General features: G+C 41.0%; 1 protein-coding gene across 1 annotated transcript in view; it reads left to right on the forward strand.

The window, feature by feature from the left end:
* myo1d (myosin 1D) overlaps positions 1-20,588 on the forward strand; it is a 96,016-nt gene extending 75,428 nt beyond the window's left edge. The window contains exon 22 of the mRNA XM_079577681.1: positions 19,996-20,588. Within this exon, the coding sequence (XP_079433807.1) occupies positions 19,996-20,152 (157 nt within the window). The 3' untranslated portion in view covers positions 20,153-20,588. The remainder of the gene's footprint in view (positions 1-19,995) is intronic.

The raw sequence follows: 20,588 nt of genomic DNA on the forward strand, positions 1-20,588 counted from the left end.
TTACGGAAGGAAAATATGCTTAATTGTCTTTAAGATGTTTGTACCATATTTCATTGCTTAGACTTGTGTTTTTAGCCATGCAGATGAATACAAGTGCACATGTTGGAGTATTCTTCACTATTACAAAATAAGCACCTTCTGATTCCTGTGCTGATGCCCACACAGCCTGAAAGGCATTGAACAAAATGTCAGATAGTTATCAAGATGGTGGTAAAATTATTACCAAAGGTATATACCCCTGCTTTAATTGAGCATGGATGACATGGCTTCGATCATGTTCTAGCAAAGTCCACGGCATGCCATTTGCCTTTTTGTGATTTATGTATTGATTTGACGTAGTTTACATACATTCTCATTTGCAGCTTGGCATTACCACTACTAGTGCATGGTCTTGTTACCAACTGCAGCTGGGATGGCGCATTCCTTCACAGTATTATTTAGCCTAATTAAAAGCTTTCATTAACAATCAATTCTTCATTTTCTGTCATCGATTAAGCTTTAAAAAAAAAAATCCATCTGCCATGAGGCTGCACACATGGGACACGAGGTGGTGGGGGAAACGCTCGATCAGTCCTGGCTTTTTCATTACTCTCTATGGACACTGACAGCGGCAGCAACAGCAGCAGCGGTGGTCAATGGAGCCAAGCTGTTGCCGTAGAAACAATCCGGTGTTTTTCTAGGAATCTAATCCCAGCTGATTACACAACACCCGCGGTCGACACAGTGACAGGAAGACACCGGATATTATGTGGCCGGAGGATTTACAATTGTAGAGCATTGGGACACCATGTCTTTAGGTCACGGCAAACACTTGCAATGATTAAAAAAGTGTAATTATCTGTGTTTTTAATGACCAGAACTAATTCGTATGATATGCCTAACTTATCCTAATCACTGTCACTTCACATGCCAGTGGTCGGGTTTTTAAGATCAGCTTCTGCTTTGAATAGTAATCACAATTCTCTTCACCATTGCCTTTGTGTTATATGGAGTGCATCTGAGGCGGTATTTAATGTGCAGTTTTACACCCCTTAGGTTTCTGGATGAATAATTCAGCACTTGGTTATTTCTGCCGGAGATCGCAGCGGGGAAGGTGTGGAACAGAGAAAGTGTCTGTGATGCAGTGTAAGCTGTGGATCAATGTGAATTAAAAGTTTAAAAAAAGCTGCATATGAAGATAGGAAGTTGGTCGGAGTGATAAATAAGCCAAACTTTAAGCAACGCAGCAGAACATTCCAGCCTATAATGTTGCTACTAAAGGTTTGTACGTAATGTTCAGCAAGCGTTTAGAAGACGACCTATTTAAACCGCATTATGCTTACAGTAAGCAGCAACATCTGGTGACATCCCACTCCCAGCAAAAGTTACGAGTCAGGTCTGAGGACAGGCGAGCCCGCTCAGTAAAGGTGCATTTTTCTTATTAGTATTCGTATTCTTATTATTTCTTAGTAAATGGTCACATTTATATAGCGCCTTTTTATTATACCTTCTTTAGACACTCAAAGCGCTTTACATCAAGGAACCGCTCACCCATTCACACGCTCATTCATGCACCAGTGTATGCAGACACTGGAGGCAAGGTGGGTGAAGCCTAAGGGCTTCACCCATGTAAGTAAGACGTACTCTCTGCACCACTGTCGCCCCAGTTAGTATTTTCACCAATAAAGATAAAATTATTGCACATAGTTGTTTTTATGAATGCTCATATTTTTTATGGCTTTCACCCTAACCTGAACTGAGCATTTCATTTCATCAACATTTTGTCCAGTTCGGCTTTACCCAAATCTAAAAGCTTCTTGAAAATATTGATGAAAGTGAGGATGAAAACGCAGCAAAAGAGTAACAAAAACATGCCCAAAATGCATCAGTAGCACAATATAAAAGTATCAAAAACAGGACTAAAGAGTGATGAAAAAGCAACATAAAAGCCACATCAGAGCAGGGGAAAAAGTGATACAAAAAAATGCGATGAAAGAGACAAAAACGTGACAAAAACGCTTCAAAAATGTGATAAAAACATGGCGACAACGCGTGAAAAAGGCTACGATCACTTTTGCAGGTCTTGGCTTTCAAATGAAGTGTTACTCTGGCCAAACTCTCCATTCAAGAAGCTTTTAGATTCGGGTAAAGCTGAACTGGAGAAAAATGTGCTCGGTGAAGGCGGGGGGAAGAAAAAAGATTCATTGTAATACTACTATTGCTCAACCCTTGGTGGTCTCTTGTATTGTCTTGATAAGAGTAAACATTCTTTCTTTTGTCAAAGTATATTGCACTATTTACCATTGACAACGAAAATATGTGTCTAGACACGCTGAACGATTCCATTAGGACTGACTTAATTGGCTCTCATTGTCGAAAATGCATTATCGTCCTACAATGTAGCCAAGACACCAACATACCTTTCATTGTCTGTTTATACCAGCAAACAGCAAATGCCTTTCTTTTTTGACATGTATTTCTTATCATACACGCAGCAAATGGCATTAATTCAGTATCTGGAGCTGAATGGCCTGTTTAGATTGCGCTCATTAATGAAAGTGGGATGGAGTGCGGCGGCTTTTGACAATGCAGGTGTAGATAAAGACAGTGTGCAAATGGGAAGTGGGGTGCCATCACGCTTGTATCGTTGGTCAAGGTCACTCGTTCTGCTGAATCAAATGCTTGAGCAGATGATGGAGGTGGGTTTCTCCTCCTCTTCCGCCCCCTTTCCCTCCTCTTGCCTCTCTCTTTCCCGCTCTGTCTCTCTCTCTGTCTAGCAGCCGCTCGCCTCTCGCTGGATGCAGTTTCCATAGCAACCATCAGCTCCATGTTTGTCCGATGCGATCCATTAATAACGCGGGCGTCTTGAGATGATAACGGCGCATTTCCTTTAAGACCCCAGACGGAGACGCAGCAAATATTGTGTTTAAGAAGCGTCTGGGAATTTACAATAGATTTTTTTAATATATATATATAACATAATAAATCATACCTGTGTACAGTATAGACAATGCTTGGGAATGTTCACTCTAGCTGTGATATCTTCTTATAGGGTAATACGAATCAATACAGTCATAGTAACAACATTGTCCTACAATTAAATTGACACAAATACTGTATCTGGGAAGGGAGCACAAAGAGAGCAAGGTAACATGGAAGTGGTGAGGTATAAATTGGATAACTAATGGAATTTACTTGAAAACATGCTGCTCGTTTCAGTAATTTATGAGATCATATAGCTATAACATGTGGCTCTGTTAGCCAAAGGAATTTTTTTTTGTGTTCTCCAATGTATTTCAGAAATAAAGAATGCATAACAATGGTTATGGTCCGCGAGCTGAACTCATTGTCACATATGAAGGCACAAATGTAATTGTTTTAGCTGATTCATATTAGTGTGTACAATAGTTTTTCCTAATGTTCATTTTTGTGTACGCTCATGAAAAGGAGAGTATTTGGCTTTTCCGTGCTTATAAATATATCAGTAAATATCAGTGCACCATCAAGCAAAAGAAAAAGCCATAATGTATGTTCGAGCGACATTTGAATTGTATTTTTTTGTAGAACGTATTGTAAAATGTTTAATTGCATGTTTATTACCAATCAAAATTCAGATTATGTCAATTTGCAGGTTGCGTTACTATACTTTATTCATACGTTGTGTAGGTCAGAGATATTAATAGCCAAATTTAAGTAATTCTAGAAACCATCACAGCAAGCTCTTCAAATCAAGATATGGCTTGCCCTTTCAAAGCGTATCCATGTAGAACCCACTGTTATGGTAAATATTGACATGAGCAAAGTGTACAATGACTGTATATGTGACAGTGGGAGTCCTGCGTCTCTTTGGCAAAGTGCAGCAGCCCGCGGGGGGATGGGACGGGCGCGTGGCGATGGTCCAGGACCAAGTGTTTGTTTGTGTATCCGACAGACTGCTTAATATGTGTCGCAGTGCACACTTCAAACAGAACAGTGCGTGAACTGTAGCGGGCAGAGGAGGGTGAATGAAAGGGATGCGGGTAAATGCTATCTGACCTACTTTTCTGTACTGCAGTCGGCCCCTAATGGCAGCGCTCTCTCTCTCTCCCACTCAGAGCTTAAATCCACAACAGTAGTGGCATGTAGGTATATGAATCTGAGCCGCTGATTGTAATGACGTGTCACTCATAATCATCTTTAGAGACGTTTAGGAGATAAGTGGATTGGCTTGTAAGTCAGACAAACAATTATGAGTCGCTTATTATGCATGTCCGTATGGAAGGACCAGCAGATTTTCACAAATGTTTGTTTTAATTTATAGATTATTCAGCTCCTGCGCCATTGTTCTTTCACGTACGGCAAGATAACTCTAAGTTGCCACCACTGAGTGTGGAGTGAATGAGTGATGACTACAGCAGGGGTGTCTAGGACTGTGCAATTAATCGAAATTCAATTATGATTTAGATGATTACACTAGACGATTACAAAAAACGATCATTAAGGATGCCCTCCCGCTTGTCCACTCAAAGTAGTGATGATTGTTTCTGTTCCCCTCGCATTTCACGTGCTAATGGGAAATGCATTGGGCCGACGTAAACAAACACTGCTGTGTGAGCTGCGCATCAGGCTGCGCAGCTTGGTTTGCTTAGGCAGGTGTGAGGGTTGGCCAGCAGGGGGCAAGTGAGCCAAGGATGTCTCTAACAGAGGATAAGTTTAGAAACGGTAGCATATTTAATGTAGTTTTGACTTTTTTTTTCACTGTCCAAAGAACAATATTTTTTTACTTAAATAATCGTGATTATTATTTTTTTCTATAATTGAGCAGTCCTAGGGGTATCTATACCTTGTCAGATGATGGATGGTTGATCCTGTCCATAGGGACCAAAGCGGAATGACCCATTTTTAACATTTATATACATTCATATGATTAAATAAACCTAATAGCGGGGGGTTGGGAGGTGCTCCCTTTTGAAATTCACAATAGATTACATAATTTCACTTTTTTTTTTTTTTTATAATTCAATCAGGTGCTTAAATGTAATTCTATTTTTGGGCAAATTTATATTTGTTGTTCTGGAATCACACTCATAAACACTTGAATATTGCTTTATGCTCTATGGACTTTGTTCACATTTATTAACAAAATTTTGTTTTGCTTCCAAACTCTCTTGCTAAGATAGGCTCATGTCTTTGGAGAGCAATATTGACAGTATGAAATGAGCTTTCAATGTTAAACGATGCCGTACAACTGCTTAACATATCTAAAGAAAGGCAAAGCTTGACAATGTAACATTTTGAAGGCAATACCCACTGAACAAAGACCGCACATTAGGATGATAGGATGATATAGGATGATATAAACATGTCAGCCATTTCCTTTATTCCCTGCAGTCGCTGGTTCATCCCGGCGTTCCTCTAATGCATGCAAATCTCATGATGTGTGCTCAAACTCTATAATCATTTCTGACCACAGAGACTGCAGCCTCACTCCTGCTGTATTCTCAGAGATCAAAGCGCGGGTGGATTATGAATGAAACACAATTTTAGCTTTTCGGAGAATAATTACGGCAATAATTAGAGCTACAAATTCACCGTGACCTCTCCACTTTCCTCTTTTCGGGGGCTTCTCAATATCAAACAAATGTGAACTTTAGCTTAGCCTGTGCCTCTATAGACGGTTCAGCTCATCCTTCCGTAATTAGTTTGTGCAAACATAAATCGGCTGCTCATTACAAACAAACTTAGCTAAATGAATGAACTCCTGATTGAAAAGTTGCCCTGCTGGGACACTTAGATACTCGGATTTGGCCTGTCTGTCAAATGTTCATCCATTAAACACCATTTTGTAGTAAATTGATCATGATAGTCAGCTCTCATACCATCCCGATGACAGTTCCAAGTGCCATGGCCGAGGAGTGAAATGCTTTCATGTGCTTCACTATTTTCAATCGCCCTCGTTTTAAAAGTAGGGTATGTAGAATTTTAATTTGTGTCCGCAGATGTGACACAGAGTTATTTTACTGATTTGTCCAAAATTGCCAAAGCATTTTACACTCTCACTGAATCTCTCCTCACTCTTCACATTCTTTCACACTGTGCTGCCCTCTCTATTAACCTACAGGCCAAAAATGTGTTTAAAAATTAGATTAAAGAACTAGTTTGAACCAAACAAGTGAGTTGGGAAGAGCAAAATGAAGATATTTCTGGCTAATGGCGGCAGCGCAATCAACATGGAAGTGTGGCACAAACCATAATTACACTTCATTTTGTGTGTCATGCAGGTTAAACTGTTTGCACACGCCAGTAAATAACCCTTATCTAACTGCCACAAACAAATCATAAATCAACAGCAGCTGATGATTAGATAGTTGGGATGCAATTATTGGTGAATACAAGCTATCCTATTTCTGATTACTTATGAACAATAAATTATGCGATGTTTATTTTTGGAGCCGTTCTGTCGAGCTGCGTGTTTGTCTTTCGTCCGATGTCCATCTGCCAGCTTCCGTCTGCGGATTACAGGTGGATGTGGCATAAATGAGTGCCGTCTGTCTGGCAGTACACTGTGTCCTCCACATCTACTTAGAGAGAAATGTCAGGAAACGGATGTTTATTTCCATCTGGTTGTACACCACAAAAATCAAACGGCTGGAAGTGCCATCATAGAGATCCTTGTGTTATTGGAAAGGCACCTTACTAACACAGAGTATGGAGTGAATGAATGTGAAACGCCTTTGAGTGCCCAGAAAAGCACTATTTTAAGAGGTTAATATATCTCTATGGACATTTTTGCCTTTTACAAACAAAATGGCAGCTATTTTTCCTGGACATTTCTAGCATTCAATCCAGATATATATTTATATTATCTGTCATTTTGATTCCTTTCAGCTGTAGACCTATGCGTGAATTGGAGCATAACATTATTTCTCAACCCTATGTAGCATGCAGGCAATTATCACACATATGAAATTCCTGCAATCCCTTACTCCCTCATATACCGCACCTTTGCCCTTCTCTGTTTCATATCGCACGTGATGACATGCACTTGGTAATTGCTTCAGGGCTGAGACAAAAGGATCCTATATGTTCCTACCCGTGTGCTGCGTTCACTGACCTCTCAATTTAGCCTTAATAATCCGCCAGCGCTCTGCCACAGTCCGCCCGGCAACAGCGCCAGGCAGATCACCTCCAACTGTCAGGACAATTATCATTACTTGGTGCACTTCCTCGCCTCATTCTTTATTGAAATGTTAACTCCACCATTTCTGTGATTAATCAGCATTGGAGGTGTCATTGTTGCCCCGTTTATATGTTGCACTAATGTTTTATTCACGTTTATGGGAGGAATTCTGGACAGCGTCATCTGATGCAACTGAATGTAACACAAATTTACATTTTGCAAAACCCCCATTGTTTGCTTTTTTTTATTTTATTTTTTTATTTGAACATTTCAGCACTAACCGTTGGTGATACTGCGAAATATCTCATTTTGTTTGTTATGTAGTTGCCCATCCCAAGTTCTTAAAAATATGCTGCACTTTGTTGTCAAGTGCCATTGAATCAAATGCAAATAGTCCAGTGTCCACGCTTTGTTAGCCACTTGTGTTTGTGCTTATCCTGTGTCAGGGAGGACATCTGTTTCAAAAACCTATTCGAAAGTCATGTGGGAAGCTACTTTTTCATAGCAAGTTGGCCCGTATGTCAGCTTTTTATGCGCCATTGCAAACGGTTTGCAGATCAAGGCAATCTCGGTCGACTCACCTTCAATACAAATCACCTGAGAGAGCTTTTTGTGAAGAAATCCTATTGATATTTAGGTCACACTTGCTGAATAAAATGTAGGTTTCTTAGAATCGGTTGAATAGAAATGAGTCCAAATCAAAGCGATGCATGCAGAGAATTGAAACTACGTTGCCAGATACTGGGCTTATTGGGGGTACAGTTTGTGAATGCAGTTGGAAGCAGGGAAGGGAGAGAGTTCAGCTTCCTTACAGCTATGATTGATGCATTGATTGCGTCTATTGAGCACAGTAAAAAGGCCTGTTCCACACTGTTGATAACCAACTAATTGTGGATGTAGCTCCTCCTGTTTTCCCATTCTCCTCGTCCACGTATTGATTTTTGTGTTGTGTTTAAGACTCCCCTTTAGACCCTTTCGCATAGCCTCCGGTGAGCAGTGAGTAAGATTTAGCTCACCGCTTTCACCGACAATGACTTCACCCCGTCATGTCACATTGGCCTGGTTAACACGCCGCACCGCCTCCTGTTGCGCGGCTATTATGGAGAGAGAGCTCGACACCATCTGTGGAGCACCTCCGTATCCCCGAGAAAAGACAAGCCTCGGGTTTGGGACGTTTCCGCTTCACTTTCATCTCCCGCTGCTCTCTTGAATAGACAGGTTTGCCCTTTTGTTTAACAGGGGTCTTATGGACGTGGTCTTTGCATCAGCAGTAACCAGGGATAGCAATCATTCACCTAATGTCCTTTGGGAGTATCGCGACACATGGTGAAGCCGTCCCCTGTTATATTGAATAGAAAAACCTGCTGACTTCATGGCTTCTTGCTGCATTTTATTTTTTAAATCATTTTTGACATAGTTCACCATTAAAGGGATATTTCAAGATTTTTGACATTTCCAAGTTATATATATGCTTTTTTAAATTCATGCAGTCCTTCTATTTGAAGAGTTTAATGGCGCTAGTGCTAGGCTTGCGCATGTCTATGGTATCTAGTAGCCTGCATTAAAACGTTTGGAGGACTACCCGATGATTTTGAAGAGGTTTTTAATGCAGGCTACTAGTTACCATAGACACGCACTAGCCTAGCACCGCTAAACTCTCACTAAACAAAAATATCTCCAGAAATCAACAACACTCTGGATAACTAGGAAATGAGACCCCATGTCAAAAATCCTGAAATATCCCTTTAAGATGATGACTCTATTCATTGTAAACATATTAAAAGCCTGTGCTGTATTATTTACCAAAACACATTCAAACCCTAAAAAAGACGCTCTGGACATAGACTTAATTATTGTAATCTATAACGATTACATTACAGAACAAAGCATAGTCACGGCCAGAATTGTTCTCTTGCTACCTAAAAGCTTTTGTAAACACTGCTTATCTTGGAGAGAGCATGTATTGTGTCCAGCATTGACCCAGTGTTGATCTTCTGGGATTTTAGTTAAAGGTCAAGGTGGCTCTGACCTCACTGTGTTCTGTTTATGTCAAACGCCCAGAGAGAATTCATCACATCTGCCCCATACAAGCGCTGTGCACCAAAATCAATATCTGCTCACAAATGTATTTAGTCCTTGAGTTAACATTTAGCGTGATTGGATAAGGCAATTGGATTTCAAAAAAAGACCTCTATTTCACCCTCGCACGGCTTCACATTTCCATAGTTTAGTCGGTTTTGGTCCACCCCCTGAAGTCTAATGTAAAATGCACAGTCAGCCTTAAATTATGCCGATTACATTTGTGCTTCATCATTTTTGTCAGCGCTTCTTTCCGTTTTAAAGATTCATGCTCAAAATCTTATCATGAACCGACAAAACTGGGAAATAAACACATTAAATATTAAGGGTCTTTCACTGGAGGGTTGCAAAAAGCCGTTTTATTTGCGCTTCTTGCGGAGGCCTGGGGGTCTTTGATAGTCAGCAGCGGCGCCTCTGATTCCCCACTTCCCCATCCCAGATCCAGCTTACTGTGCAAAAAAAACACAAAAAACGGCCCTGACAGTGGTATAGCAATGTTAACAAGACAAGGTGATGCTTTGGTGTCGCGCGTTTGACAGCTGTCCTTGTCAGTCTCAAATCTCTTTCAATTGAATTGCCATTGGATTTCTGCAAAAGGAGGACAAGTTTCTATATCAGCCACTGCCCACGCGAGAGCTCTTGACCTTTTAAAGTTTTTGTGCCGTTAACTCCATACTCCGCAAAGATCTAGGACAGCTCTATTTATGGGATTTGCTTCGGACACTTTGCTCCTGGTCCATTCATGACTCGTTGTTGTGACACGTGAGACGGGGACATAGTGACCTACTTTCAGTGCGAAATAAAAACAAATTCTTGCGTTCTATCACTGGCACAGAAAGTTTGATCATAAATTATCAGTTTACACATTTATGAATACGTACACAAACGCCATCCACTGGGCTGTCACCAAGCTGAACTCTCCCTGCCCTCCCTTCTCTGCATCCACTTGCATTCATTCGAGTCTTCCCCAGCCCCTCTAGCACACGGAGTACTGCCTGTTCCACAACTCCTACTCCCCACCCGCCTTGTTTATGTATTTCAGATATTGCTCTATATAGTCTGTACACTTTATTTTCTGTGCCGCGGGTAGCGCAATTTCTCTCCATGTACTCTGTGTGTTGTAGAATTGACAGTAAAACGTATTGCCCAATGGCAGCGCTTGTAAATAACATGGCTCTTAAAGGGATATTTCAGGATTTTTGACATTCCTCATTTCGAGTGTTGTTGATTTCTGGAGAGGTTTTTTTTTTTGTTTTTTTGTTTTTTGTTCATGCAGTCCTTATATTTGTAGAGTTTAGTGGTGCTAGGCTAGTGCTAGGCTAGCGTATGTCTATGGTAACTAGCAGCCTGCGTTAAAACCTCTTCAAAATCATCGGGTAGTCCTCCAAACGTTGCCATATCTGATTTGTAGAAAGCTCCTTTGTGAATTCCACGTGTAGTAATGCCGGCCACAGGTAAACAAACTACTGTAGATCCGGTAACCGAGCAGATCACTCCGCCACTGCGTAGCTTACAACCAGGAAGCAGATGCTGCTCAAATATAAGTTCTTTTAAATGCAAAATGGTTATATTAGAAAAAAAATATTCAGTCAACACAGACATTTATATGGGTAGTCTAGTGTTATAAGTGATTTGCCTCAGGTGCACTGTGCTTTGGTCAGACTGTTTTTATTCTACTAGTTACCATAGACATGCACTAGCCTAGCACTAGCCTAGCACCACTAAACTCTTCAAATATAAGGACTGCATAATAATAATAAATAACAATAAATCTCCAATCAACAACACTCTGGATAATACTCTCTGAAAATGAGGCCCTATGTCAAAAATCCTGAAATATCCCTTTAAGATGCAAATAAACAAAAAACACTGTATTGCATTGTTTTGCAGCATCACAATAGAGTAATCTTTTCCCCCTGCCTTTCCTTGATCCAATATTGAACTTTGAAATTCTTGTGAAGGATCTTGAACGATCTCAATGTTTTCAGTGTATATGTATATCACAATTACTTTCCCTTCTACTTGACTGTTGTGTTTTCTTCCTTGCTCATCTTCTTAGAATTGACCTGCTTTGTCTTACTGTAATCCATTTATACTTAAAGTTCCCTTACTGTAAACCACTCCCTTTGAATCATCTGCATTTCTTTATTATTTATAAGGTACAGTTGCAGCAGCAGCAGCTTCAGTTGTCCTGGTACGAGTCGTTATTGCACTACACAAAACTCTCAGGCGACTTTCGCAGCCCAAATATATCGGCCATTTTTAACTAGGGCGCATACACTCAAATGGGAGTTTTAACAGGACTTCAAGCCACCCAGTCACTTTGAGCTGCACTGGCCTAATGTATTTTGGAAACCATCTGGGACTATGCCTCCACATATAGCGCGTCCTTTGCTTTATTTTTAGTCACGTGCAGGTGGTTTTTCTCTGTATGGCTCTTCGCATTGTTCCCTCCGGAGCGTTCACAGCAGCACGTGAGAAGTGTGTTCGCGCCATGTGACATAAATGAGAGGAGATGGTGATGAACGATGAAGCGGGAGGCAAAATGTGGATGCAAAAAAGCCTAATGTATGCATTTTAATGTAATCCCATAATGCCCCTAAGCATTAAGGGTTGCATCCGCTCACATGGGTCTGAATGTGACTCAGGGGCTGTGGTATGTTCGGATGATCAATGTAAATATCCCCTTAATATGATGTATGCTGACTAGTCTTTCAGGTGGATGCACTTAACAGCACTAGTGGCGTTAAAGATATTGATAATCTGATATATCTTATGCTATATTACAGTACAGCCTGCTACGTGTTTGTCTTACTTAAGATTTTGACAGCACTATCATTTTAGGACTTGTTCATGTATTATATTATTGCATCAAGGGGTGAGTGTTTCTTTAATTATTGTTATATATTATTTATTGTCCTATCACCATATCGTGACTCATGTATTGCATCTCACATGGAAACGCAAGATACTCTGTGATTCCCTGCCCTAAATAGTAGATTTACCCCCCACTGTTTTACTATATAATAAATCATGATCATTATTCCTATGTTTTCTTTCACCTTTTGCTATCAGGGATCACAGGTATCTGGAAACAATCCCAGGACAATAGCCAAAGGACTGACACAGAGACATTCAGTCATGATTTGCTTTCACATGCTATCACACTATATACTAGATACCAATATATAGTACATTATTGTAAGGGGGGAGGAGAACAAGGTTAACCCTCAATAACATTGGCAGATTAATAGGCTCACAGAGATGCTGTACTTGGATACAGACCATACCATCCGTCACGCGCCCTTGATAAACCGGATAGATCAAGATTATGTGGCGGGCTTTCCGTCATTTTTCAAAGTGCCATTGCAAATGATGCAATAAATGATGCTATAAATCCCTATCATTGTATTCTCATGTCTTAAAATAGGCTTTTAAAACGTTAATTTGTAAAGTGTGAATAGTTTTAGGATCAGGTTGAATGAGATTTATTGAGTTTCTGAATTCCAAAACAGTTCAAGCTGAAGGGATGTGGCCACATAGCGGTGAGAATGTGCTTTTTTTTTTATTGTTGAAATGGAATTTACAAACAGCTTATCCAACAAATTGATCCCAAATTACTCAAAGATCTAGGTAACTGCTTTGTTTTGTTCTTCCAGCCACCAGTACACATGCAAGTTTAACATCGATTGGTGAATAATTTATATCGAGTGCAAAACGGGTACATGAAAGTCCCAGATTCGCCTGTTTAGACATTTCTTTTAAGTGGCTGCCATGTATCCGCGGCACTGTTGATGCTCGGAAAGAGAATAAGCAAGTAATGGCAATTAAAAATATCGACTTGCGGCTTCCGGTTTGCATCCATGATTTATGCCCCCGCTGTTCTCATGACACTCACTTCACCTCTCCGCTTTCCCCATATAGTGCAGTGTTGTGCAGAATTATCGTGCTTTTTTTTGGTGTGTACAGCAGGACTACAGGCCCTGGCTATCCATCAAACATGAGCGCTTCTCCATAGGTCCCGATCCGCGCTCACAGGCTCCTCTGACTCTCTTGATCTCAGCGGGTGCACTGGTCTGATGGACTCAAATATTGATAGGAGGAGACTGTACAGTAAATAAGAAATGGCAGGAGATGCTGCTGACTGTGTGTGATGGGGAGATCAGTGTTAAGACGAAGATGGACCAGCGGGACAGTGAAGGATCCTGTTGCTGTTTAGGGCTAAGTCTATTGTCTGATTTTTCTTTCATCTATTTTTGGATTTTGTTGAAATATATTTCATCGGGTCAACTGCCATTTCTGCCATTGCAAAATCACACATATGGAAGACATACAGATCGCTGTATTTACTGCCACACCCTCAATGCTGACAATATGCAGATTAAAATCTAAAAACATGTTCTGCCATCAGGGTGCTCTCGGGAGAGAAAGCGAAACATTGGCATTAACCCAAGAAAGTAAGGCTCATGGTCAGAATCACCTGACTGCAGCATTAGAGCGCTAACCACTGCTTTCACTTAACATTATTATTAGGATTTTGGATTGTCATGATTTATGTAGCATAAGCATCAAAATAGGTTCCTGTGCCGGTACTGTTTTGTATTATTATTATTTTTTTCTTTATTTATTTTTGAATAATGTACTCAGCCCAATGAAGTCATAAAGGCCTCTCAAGTAACTACTGATAATTAAAACCTTTTTGTGATCCTTCAATTAGCACCCTTTCAAGACTTCAAATGTACACTCCAAAAAAGAGCCTTAAAACCACCATACATTCACATTTTTTTCTGCTTCTTTTTGCAAAAATCTCCTGTGGCTTATGGATTGTTTTGATGGGCTTTGACTCCAGTGGTCAAAATGACCCGAAAGCCATATGAGGGGTTTTAAAGCTGCATTATACAACTTTTTATGCGGAAAAATAAGTTAATATTTGTGCGTATTTGACCTTGTAGTGACCCAGCGGCTGTATGAGTGGTCAGCATGGCGCCTTTACTTTCAATCACGGTGGTCTCTACAACGCTCCAGGATCAATATTCAGAGAAAAGCAGAGAAAACCTTCCAAACAATTGATCCTGGAGCGTCCTTGAGACCACTGTGATGGGAAGTAAAGGCATCATGCTGACCACTCATACAGCCGCTGGGTCACGACAAGGTCAAATACGCACAACTATAAAAAATATATATATATATCACCTAAAAAGTTGCATAATGCACCTTTAAATAAGTATCACACCTTCTTCATATTGTACATTGCATTTTAAATTTTCACATTGAGTCACATTGCGTTGTCATTAATTGCTGTTTAAAGTGGCATCTTATCAGCATGGGTGCAAGATCGTCAGGCCTGGTACTTGATTCTCGCTGGGAATGTGTAAAGAGGTTTGAATCATTATGACCTACATAAAGTCCATATTAAGCAGATTATTATGCAAATATCCCATCTTTATGCTTCGCAGCGCTTCATGCCATTGCAGCGGTCGGATTTCATTTTGCACAGGGAGGCGTCGGGTTTTTTTTGGCCTCTCTGTTGTGTAAATTGGCTGAGCGTTTGAAAATGGCAGTGTCATCATCATTAGAAGTGACGATGTACCTTTGATGGTGCACTTTGGGAGTGAGGCTTCAGACTGGGGCAGAGCAGCCTCCCCCCCCTCCCACCTGCGGCGCGCACAGACTTTGGGACAAGGCCAGGTGCTCTTTCAAAAGCGTGAGTCAGAACATAATCCTGGTTTCTGGACCCAAAAATTGCACCTACCTGTCCATTAGGGATGTGACATTTCAAGGGAGTAAGAAATAGAGCAATTACAGTATGAACTTTGCATTTTCTCTTCCACCTTTTTGAATATTTTATCAAAGCATTCGTTTAGATCTGTCATTCTAACCGAAGCCAATCGACCACCGCTCCCTAACACAGGCAAATGCACTCTCGTTCATTCTGGCTTATTGTACATGTTTTAAGTGATGGGGAAACCAGAGTACCTGGAGGAAATCTACGCAGACACGGGGAGAACATGCAAACTCCACCCAGAATGAGCCGGTCCTGGAACCTCACTGAAGCGGCTCCAGGAGGCAAAACAAGTGACTCTTTCACAGTCTCACAATGCCCAATTGAAATGTCACCTAATCTCCTATACAACCAGTTATATGAAGTTGTTCACTCACTAAAACAAAACCAAAAATTCCATCTTTCCACTTTGGTCTTGAGTCATTTATATCTGCTGCATTGTAAACCATGCCCTTTGTCTTTCTCTCTCTTGTCTCTTGTTCTGTGAGCGCCGATACTCTTGGGAGCTGGTAAGCCCGGAGTCACATGGCTTGAAGGGCAGAGACTGAGCAAGTGAACAGAGGCAGTGAGAGGGAAAGAATTGATTTTCCAGTCAGGGAGGCCGTGCCATGAGGAGCTAAGTCTGCCCCGGGGCCGGTGGCTGTGAGACGCTGGTGGAAAAGGCCAAACACTGACCCCAAGAAACGAGCCGTGGTGGTTTTCTATTTCGAGACTCAGTGAAGTGGTTGGAGAAGGATTTATTTGAACTGATTTGGGCTGCACACTACGCTATATTTACAGCAACATATCTAAGTAAGAAAGAGATTGTGTTTCGAAATCATTATATTCCTCTCTAGCATAAGATTTACATATTTACTCTTTGTATACAGTCCGCCTCTAGCATAATTGCCCACAGGTTTTTTTTTATTTTTTATTTTTTTATTTCATGCTACTCTCCAATCACTTCTGCACCTAGGCATCATTCTCTACGCCCTCAGCCAATCAGAAAACTGTAACATTAGTTGTAAAATGTTTGCATCTACAACCCAGGTAATGAAAACAAACTACATAAAGTGATAGTCTGTGGGTTTGTAAAGTGAGGAGAGAGAACTTGAAATTCGAAAGTAAAAATCTAATTCCTCTTCTCCTGGGCCTGAAAGCCATTCCTAGTTTGCAAAATGAGGAGAGCGGGAACAAACTTTCAAAAGCAAACGATCAGGCTCCTCCCCCTCCCCTCCTGATTGGACCTGACAGGCGGGTTCACAGGAAAAGCTCATCTCATTGGTCAAAGGGAGAGCCCGTGGATTCTGATAAGCGTCCAAGATCAGCAAAGGGGTGGACTTTTGAAAGAATATTTTTATTGAATATTAATGTTGCGTCAAATTGCAGGCCCAGGCGGTAAAATATACATAATCTATAAAACATCAGTAGAACATTTAAACTTACAGACTATCACTTTAATTGAAAATGCCCCCTGTTTTTACATTGAAAAAGCAAATCCATTTAAATATTCACAGTTCCACATCCGATTTTTAGATGCCGTATAAGATACATTCAGTCGCCACTGCCCATTTCAGAGTTACGAGTTAAAATAGATATGAAGAAAAGGTGCAATGATGAGCATCCTGAAAATCTGCAGCGTTGAACCCTCTGGCCCTTTGAGCGAGAAGAGGAAGCAACAGACCTGAAGGTACAAACCGAGAGGAAGACGTCTCAGAACGGTTGCCCTGGCTGGCGGCCATGACAGGCGGGGGAGGCGAGTTCAGGGTGGTCTCCATGGTAACGAGCATCAGCGCCTCAGCCCTGCGTGAGCCCTGAAACAGTCTCTGCAGAGGAGGCGAGTGGGCCGGCCGAGCCTTTCGCTGTTGTTTTCGACTTATTATTGTCGTTGCGCAACACAACCGCTCGGTTCATGACTCACTCCCAAGTTTAGTCGCTTTCGATCACAAACCCTAATTGAGAGAAAATAGGCTTTGCTCGCCATCATCGCCAAGAGTCATCAACGGTAATCGTGCAGGTGAGAAAGTGTGTCAGAGAACATAAACACATGCATTTATCATAATTGCCAGGGCTAGTTACATGCAGTGTCCGGTTCATTTTCCTCAATGAGCCCACTCCAATACAGCCACACCACTCAACGTAGCCATTGTAGTAAAATATTTATGCAGTACTCACTATTTTTCATTGTGTTCACGATCTGCATTCAAAACTCTTCTCTTTCAGTGTTGTTGCTACGTAAAACTATTCATTTCATGACTCATTCCATGTCTGTCTGCGATGTACAGAGAGCCGTGTCGATCAAAATGTGATAAAATAGACTTGTTTACCATCCTTGCCATTAGTCATCAACTATAAGTAGGCGATTGAGAAAGCCTGTATGCATAAACACATGCATTTCTCATTCATCTCCAACCAAAACCACGTTTAGTCTCAGTTTAAGTCTCATTTAGAGCTGGAGTAGATCTCTCTTTTGTCAATACTGGTTGTATTATTTTTGCTACGTAAGCCAAGCTTTGACCTGGTTAATAATATGGATGTTTTTTTGTGTCATCAGATGGTGAATTATTGTAGATTTTCAGTTCTTCTTCTATACATTTAGGCCTAGTTTCCGTTTCATTTTAGTCCAATTTCATCCCTGGTTTCGTCCTGGTTTAGCCTAAATGTTGCCAAGTCCTGGTTTTCATCCCAGTCCTAATTTGACCTGGTTTTGCTCTAGTTTCATATCTGGTTTGGTCCACTTCCAATCCTGTTTTAGCTCTTGGTCTCCAATATTGCCAATAGCCATCAACAGTATTTGTCCCAGTAAAAAAGTGTGTCACAGAAACATAAGCATTTCCCATTCGTCCTTATTAGCCTCCACCATTTACGTCAGTGTTTATCTTCTTCAGTCCGGATTTTAAAAACTACTCTGTTTGCTCCTTCATGTTGCTCTTTTTCTCTGTGATTGCCGTCATCGATTCTGCTTAAGAGCTAATGAGCCAAAGAGCCCATTCACCCAGAAAAAGCTCTAACTGGATGTGACAGCCACTGCGCAGCAACCCACGGCCACCGCGCTCGGCCGGGCAGACGTATGGATCTCCGCCTCAATGGCACTATTTATACATCCACATTGTGAAAGCTGCGCAGGAGTCGGGTTTATTAAAGGGCTATGGACACAAAGAAAGAGGTGTCGATGTGCAGAAATGCTTTGCACAGTGGCCTAGGGGTTATGTCACAGCACACACAGTGTGGCACATTTACCTGCTCTCAGTGTCAGCAGTTTGCAAGGAACTCTTTTTGTAGTATATTTTGTGAAATCAAACTTCTCAAAGGAAAAGAACTGGTCTTATCTTTCAATTTTGTATTTTCTTGTTCTTGACTCGTAAACCTTTTAGTTCGGGGTGTGGGAGTTCTTTTTCTTGACACTCCAAACCAATATCACACACTCGCACACTAAAGAATCCTTAACCTGCACGTTCACCTTTTGTTACCTCTTATTTCAGTTCTTCTATATCCACATTACAATCTATTCATTACACAGAGAACTTTGTTGAATCTACTCATTCATTTCTTTCTGCACAGAACATGAATTTACATACGCATTACCTTTCCCTTTTCTGCTGTGTACTGCCGTCCCCTCAAGTTATCATTCTTATTCATTACACTCGCGTTTCCTTTGGAATAAATGTACTTGTCACCTGCGCACATGCGTCAAAACTCTGTCAAACCTGTCATTGCGCTTTTCTTCAATGTAAAAAAATCTTACAAGTAAAAAACAACTGAATTGTTGAGCCAATTCTGAGCTACAATTGTTTTCATAAAAGCTTTTGCTGGATACTGTTATTTACTTCTTCTTGCCAAACTATTTTAAATCATTTATGATTATTAAAGTAGTACTAAGTAACTCTTGCTCCTAGAGGCCATAAGCACAACTGCAGGTGTCATAGCAAGTTGCGTTTTTTTTTTTAACTTATTAATTGTCCATGAGAGGAAATACTGTGCTGACTGAAAAGACAAAGGGAGAGAGGAATATTGTACATCCAATTGGAGATGACTTTTTTTCACTCAAGCTTGGTTGTAAATACTGATAAAGTGGTGCTAGCTTTGTCCGTTAGCCTGTTAGCTTCTTTGTGATTCCATTAGTGTGTTGTGCGCCTCCGACCCGGTGCAAGGAAAGTTGCAAGTGTGGTTTTCTGGTCAGGAACACCAGTGGGAGATGAAATACCCCCCAAATCATCCCATTAACACTTGTATTACCCTCAGAGGAACTATGAAAAGGATTTATTAAGGTATTTATTAAGGTAAAAAAGAAGTTTAAACTGCCTCGATGCCTCCGTTACCAGACAAACTTTCTTGCGTGGAATGGACAGGGAATAGTATGGCAAGTTTAAGATATGCTTTGTGAACTTGTATGATATAAGACACCATTTGCATATCTAATCACAATCACAGTATTTCCCTAAAATCATTCAAGACCTCTAAGTACATTTCTATGTCCTTTGGTTTAGTAAATTCTCTTGCACATCAGTGTCCTGTCTTACCAGCCTCTATAAAAGGCGCAGTGGCGTGTGGGAAAGGTGCTATAACAAGTGATTTATGGCACAAGTCCCGGTCTGATCCGGGGTCTGTGTGTCTCCATTCAGCCCCTGTGTGTGTGTGTGTGTCTATGGTTGGAGTGAAATGGAGGATTAGTATGATTTATCGCCTTTGCAGCTACAGTATTCGCACCTATCAAATTCTGACGCACACACGGTTCGCTAATGGCCATGCATATTTTAATGAACACATTGAACTAAAAGTGAACGCCTGATGAAGACAGTGTGCAGAGGGAACCGTACATCAAACAGTAATGCAATATGAATGGTTTCTTTAAAATGCATGCTGTTTCGACGTGTTGTGTAAGTTGGTTCTGCTTTAGTCCTGGTTTGGATCTGCTTGGGACTCTGCCACATTTTATCCTTTTGAGTCCGTCTGTGAAGGTGGAACTTTGAAGGCCGGTGCTACAATGTGTCAACAACAAATCCTTTTCTGTTCGCAGTGAGAAGAGGAAGCTTCAGGTGAACGTGGCCAGCCCCATCCAGTGCAGCATGAATGGGAGAAAGTGCAGCATTGTCGTCGAACCCAAAATCAACCAATCAACGCCCGACTTCACCAAGAGCCGCTCCGGGTACATCCTCTCTGTCCCCGGCAACTAACAAAGAAGAGAACTCAAGAAAAACGAGCACTGATTTCAAACTAGGCCGCGTGCTATAACAATGATTCAGTTATGATTCACGTTTGAAAAGCTGCCACGGCGGATGATGCGAGGGAAGCAGCGCTTTGAGCAAACTGTGCTAATCGAATCCTTTAATGCAGTATACGCCAAATCTAATGTGTTCTATGCATTGATCAAACTGTTAAAACTTATCTCCCCTGCATGATCGACCAAAGTATTTGAATTACACCAATAGGGCATAACATTCAGACCACTCACAGCTTTAATATGTCTATCATGCTATGTGCTCATTTATATCAGTGACATGGCCCTTGACATGAGCCTATTGACAAGAATTTCACATTCCCCATTCTACATTAATTTGGTTATTTATCAAGGCAGGTGCTAAATAGCAAGTGCAAGCTGAAAAATAAAAT

The sequence above is a fragment of the Gobius niger genome (assembly GCF_951799975.1).
Source record: "Gobius niger genome assembly, chromosome: 19".
NCBI lineage: Eukaryota > Metazoa > Chordata > Actinopteri > Gobiiformes > Gobiidae > Gobius > Gobius niger.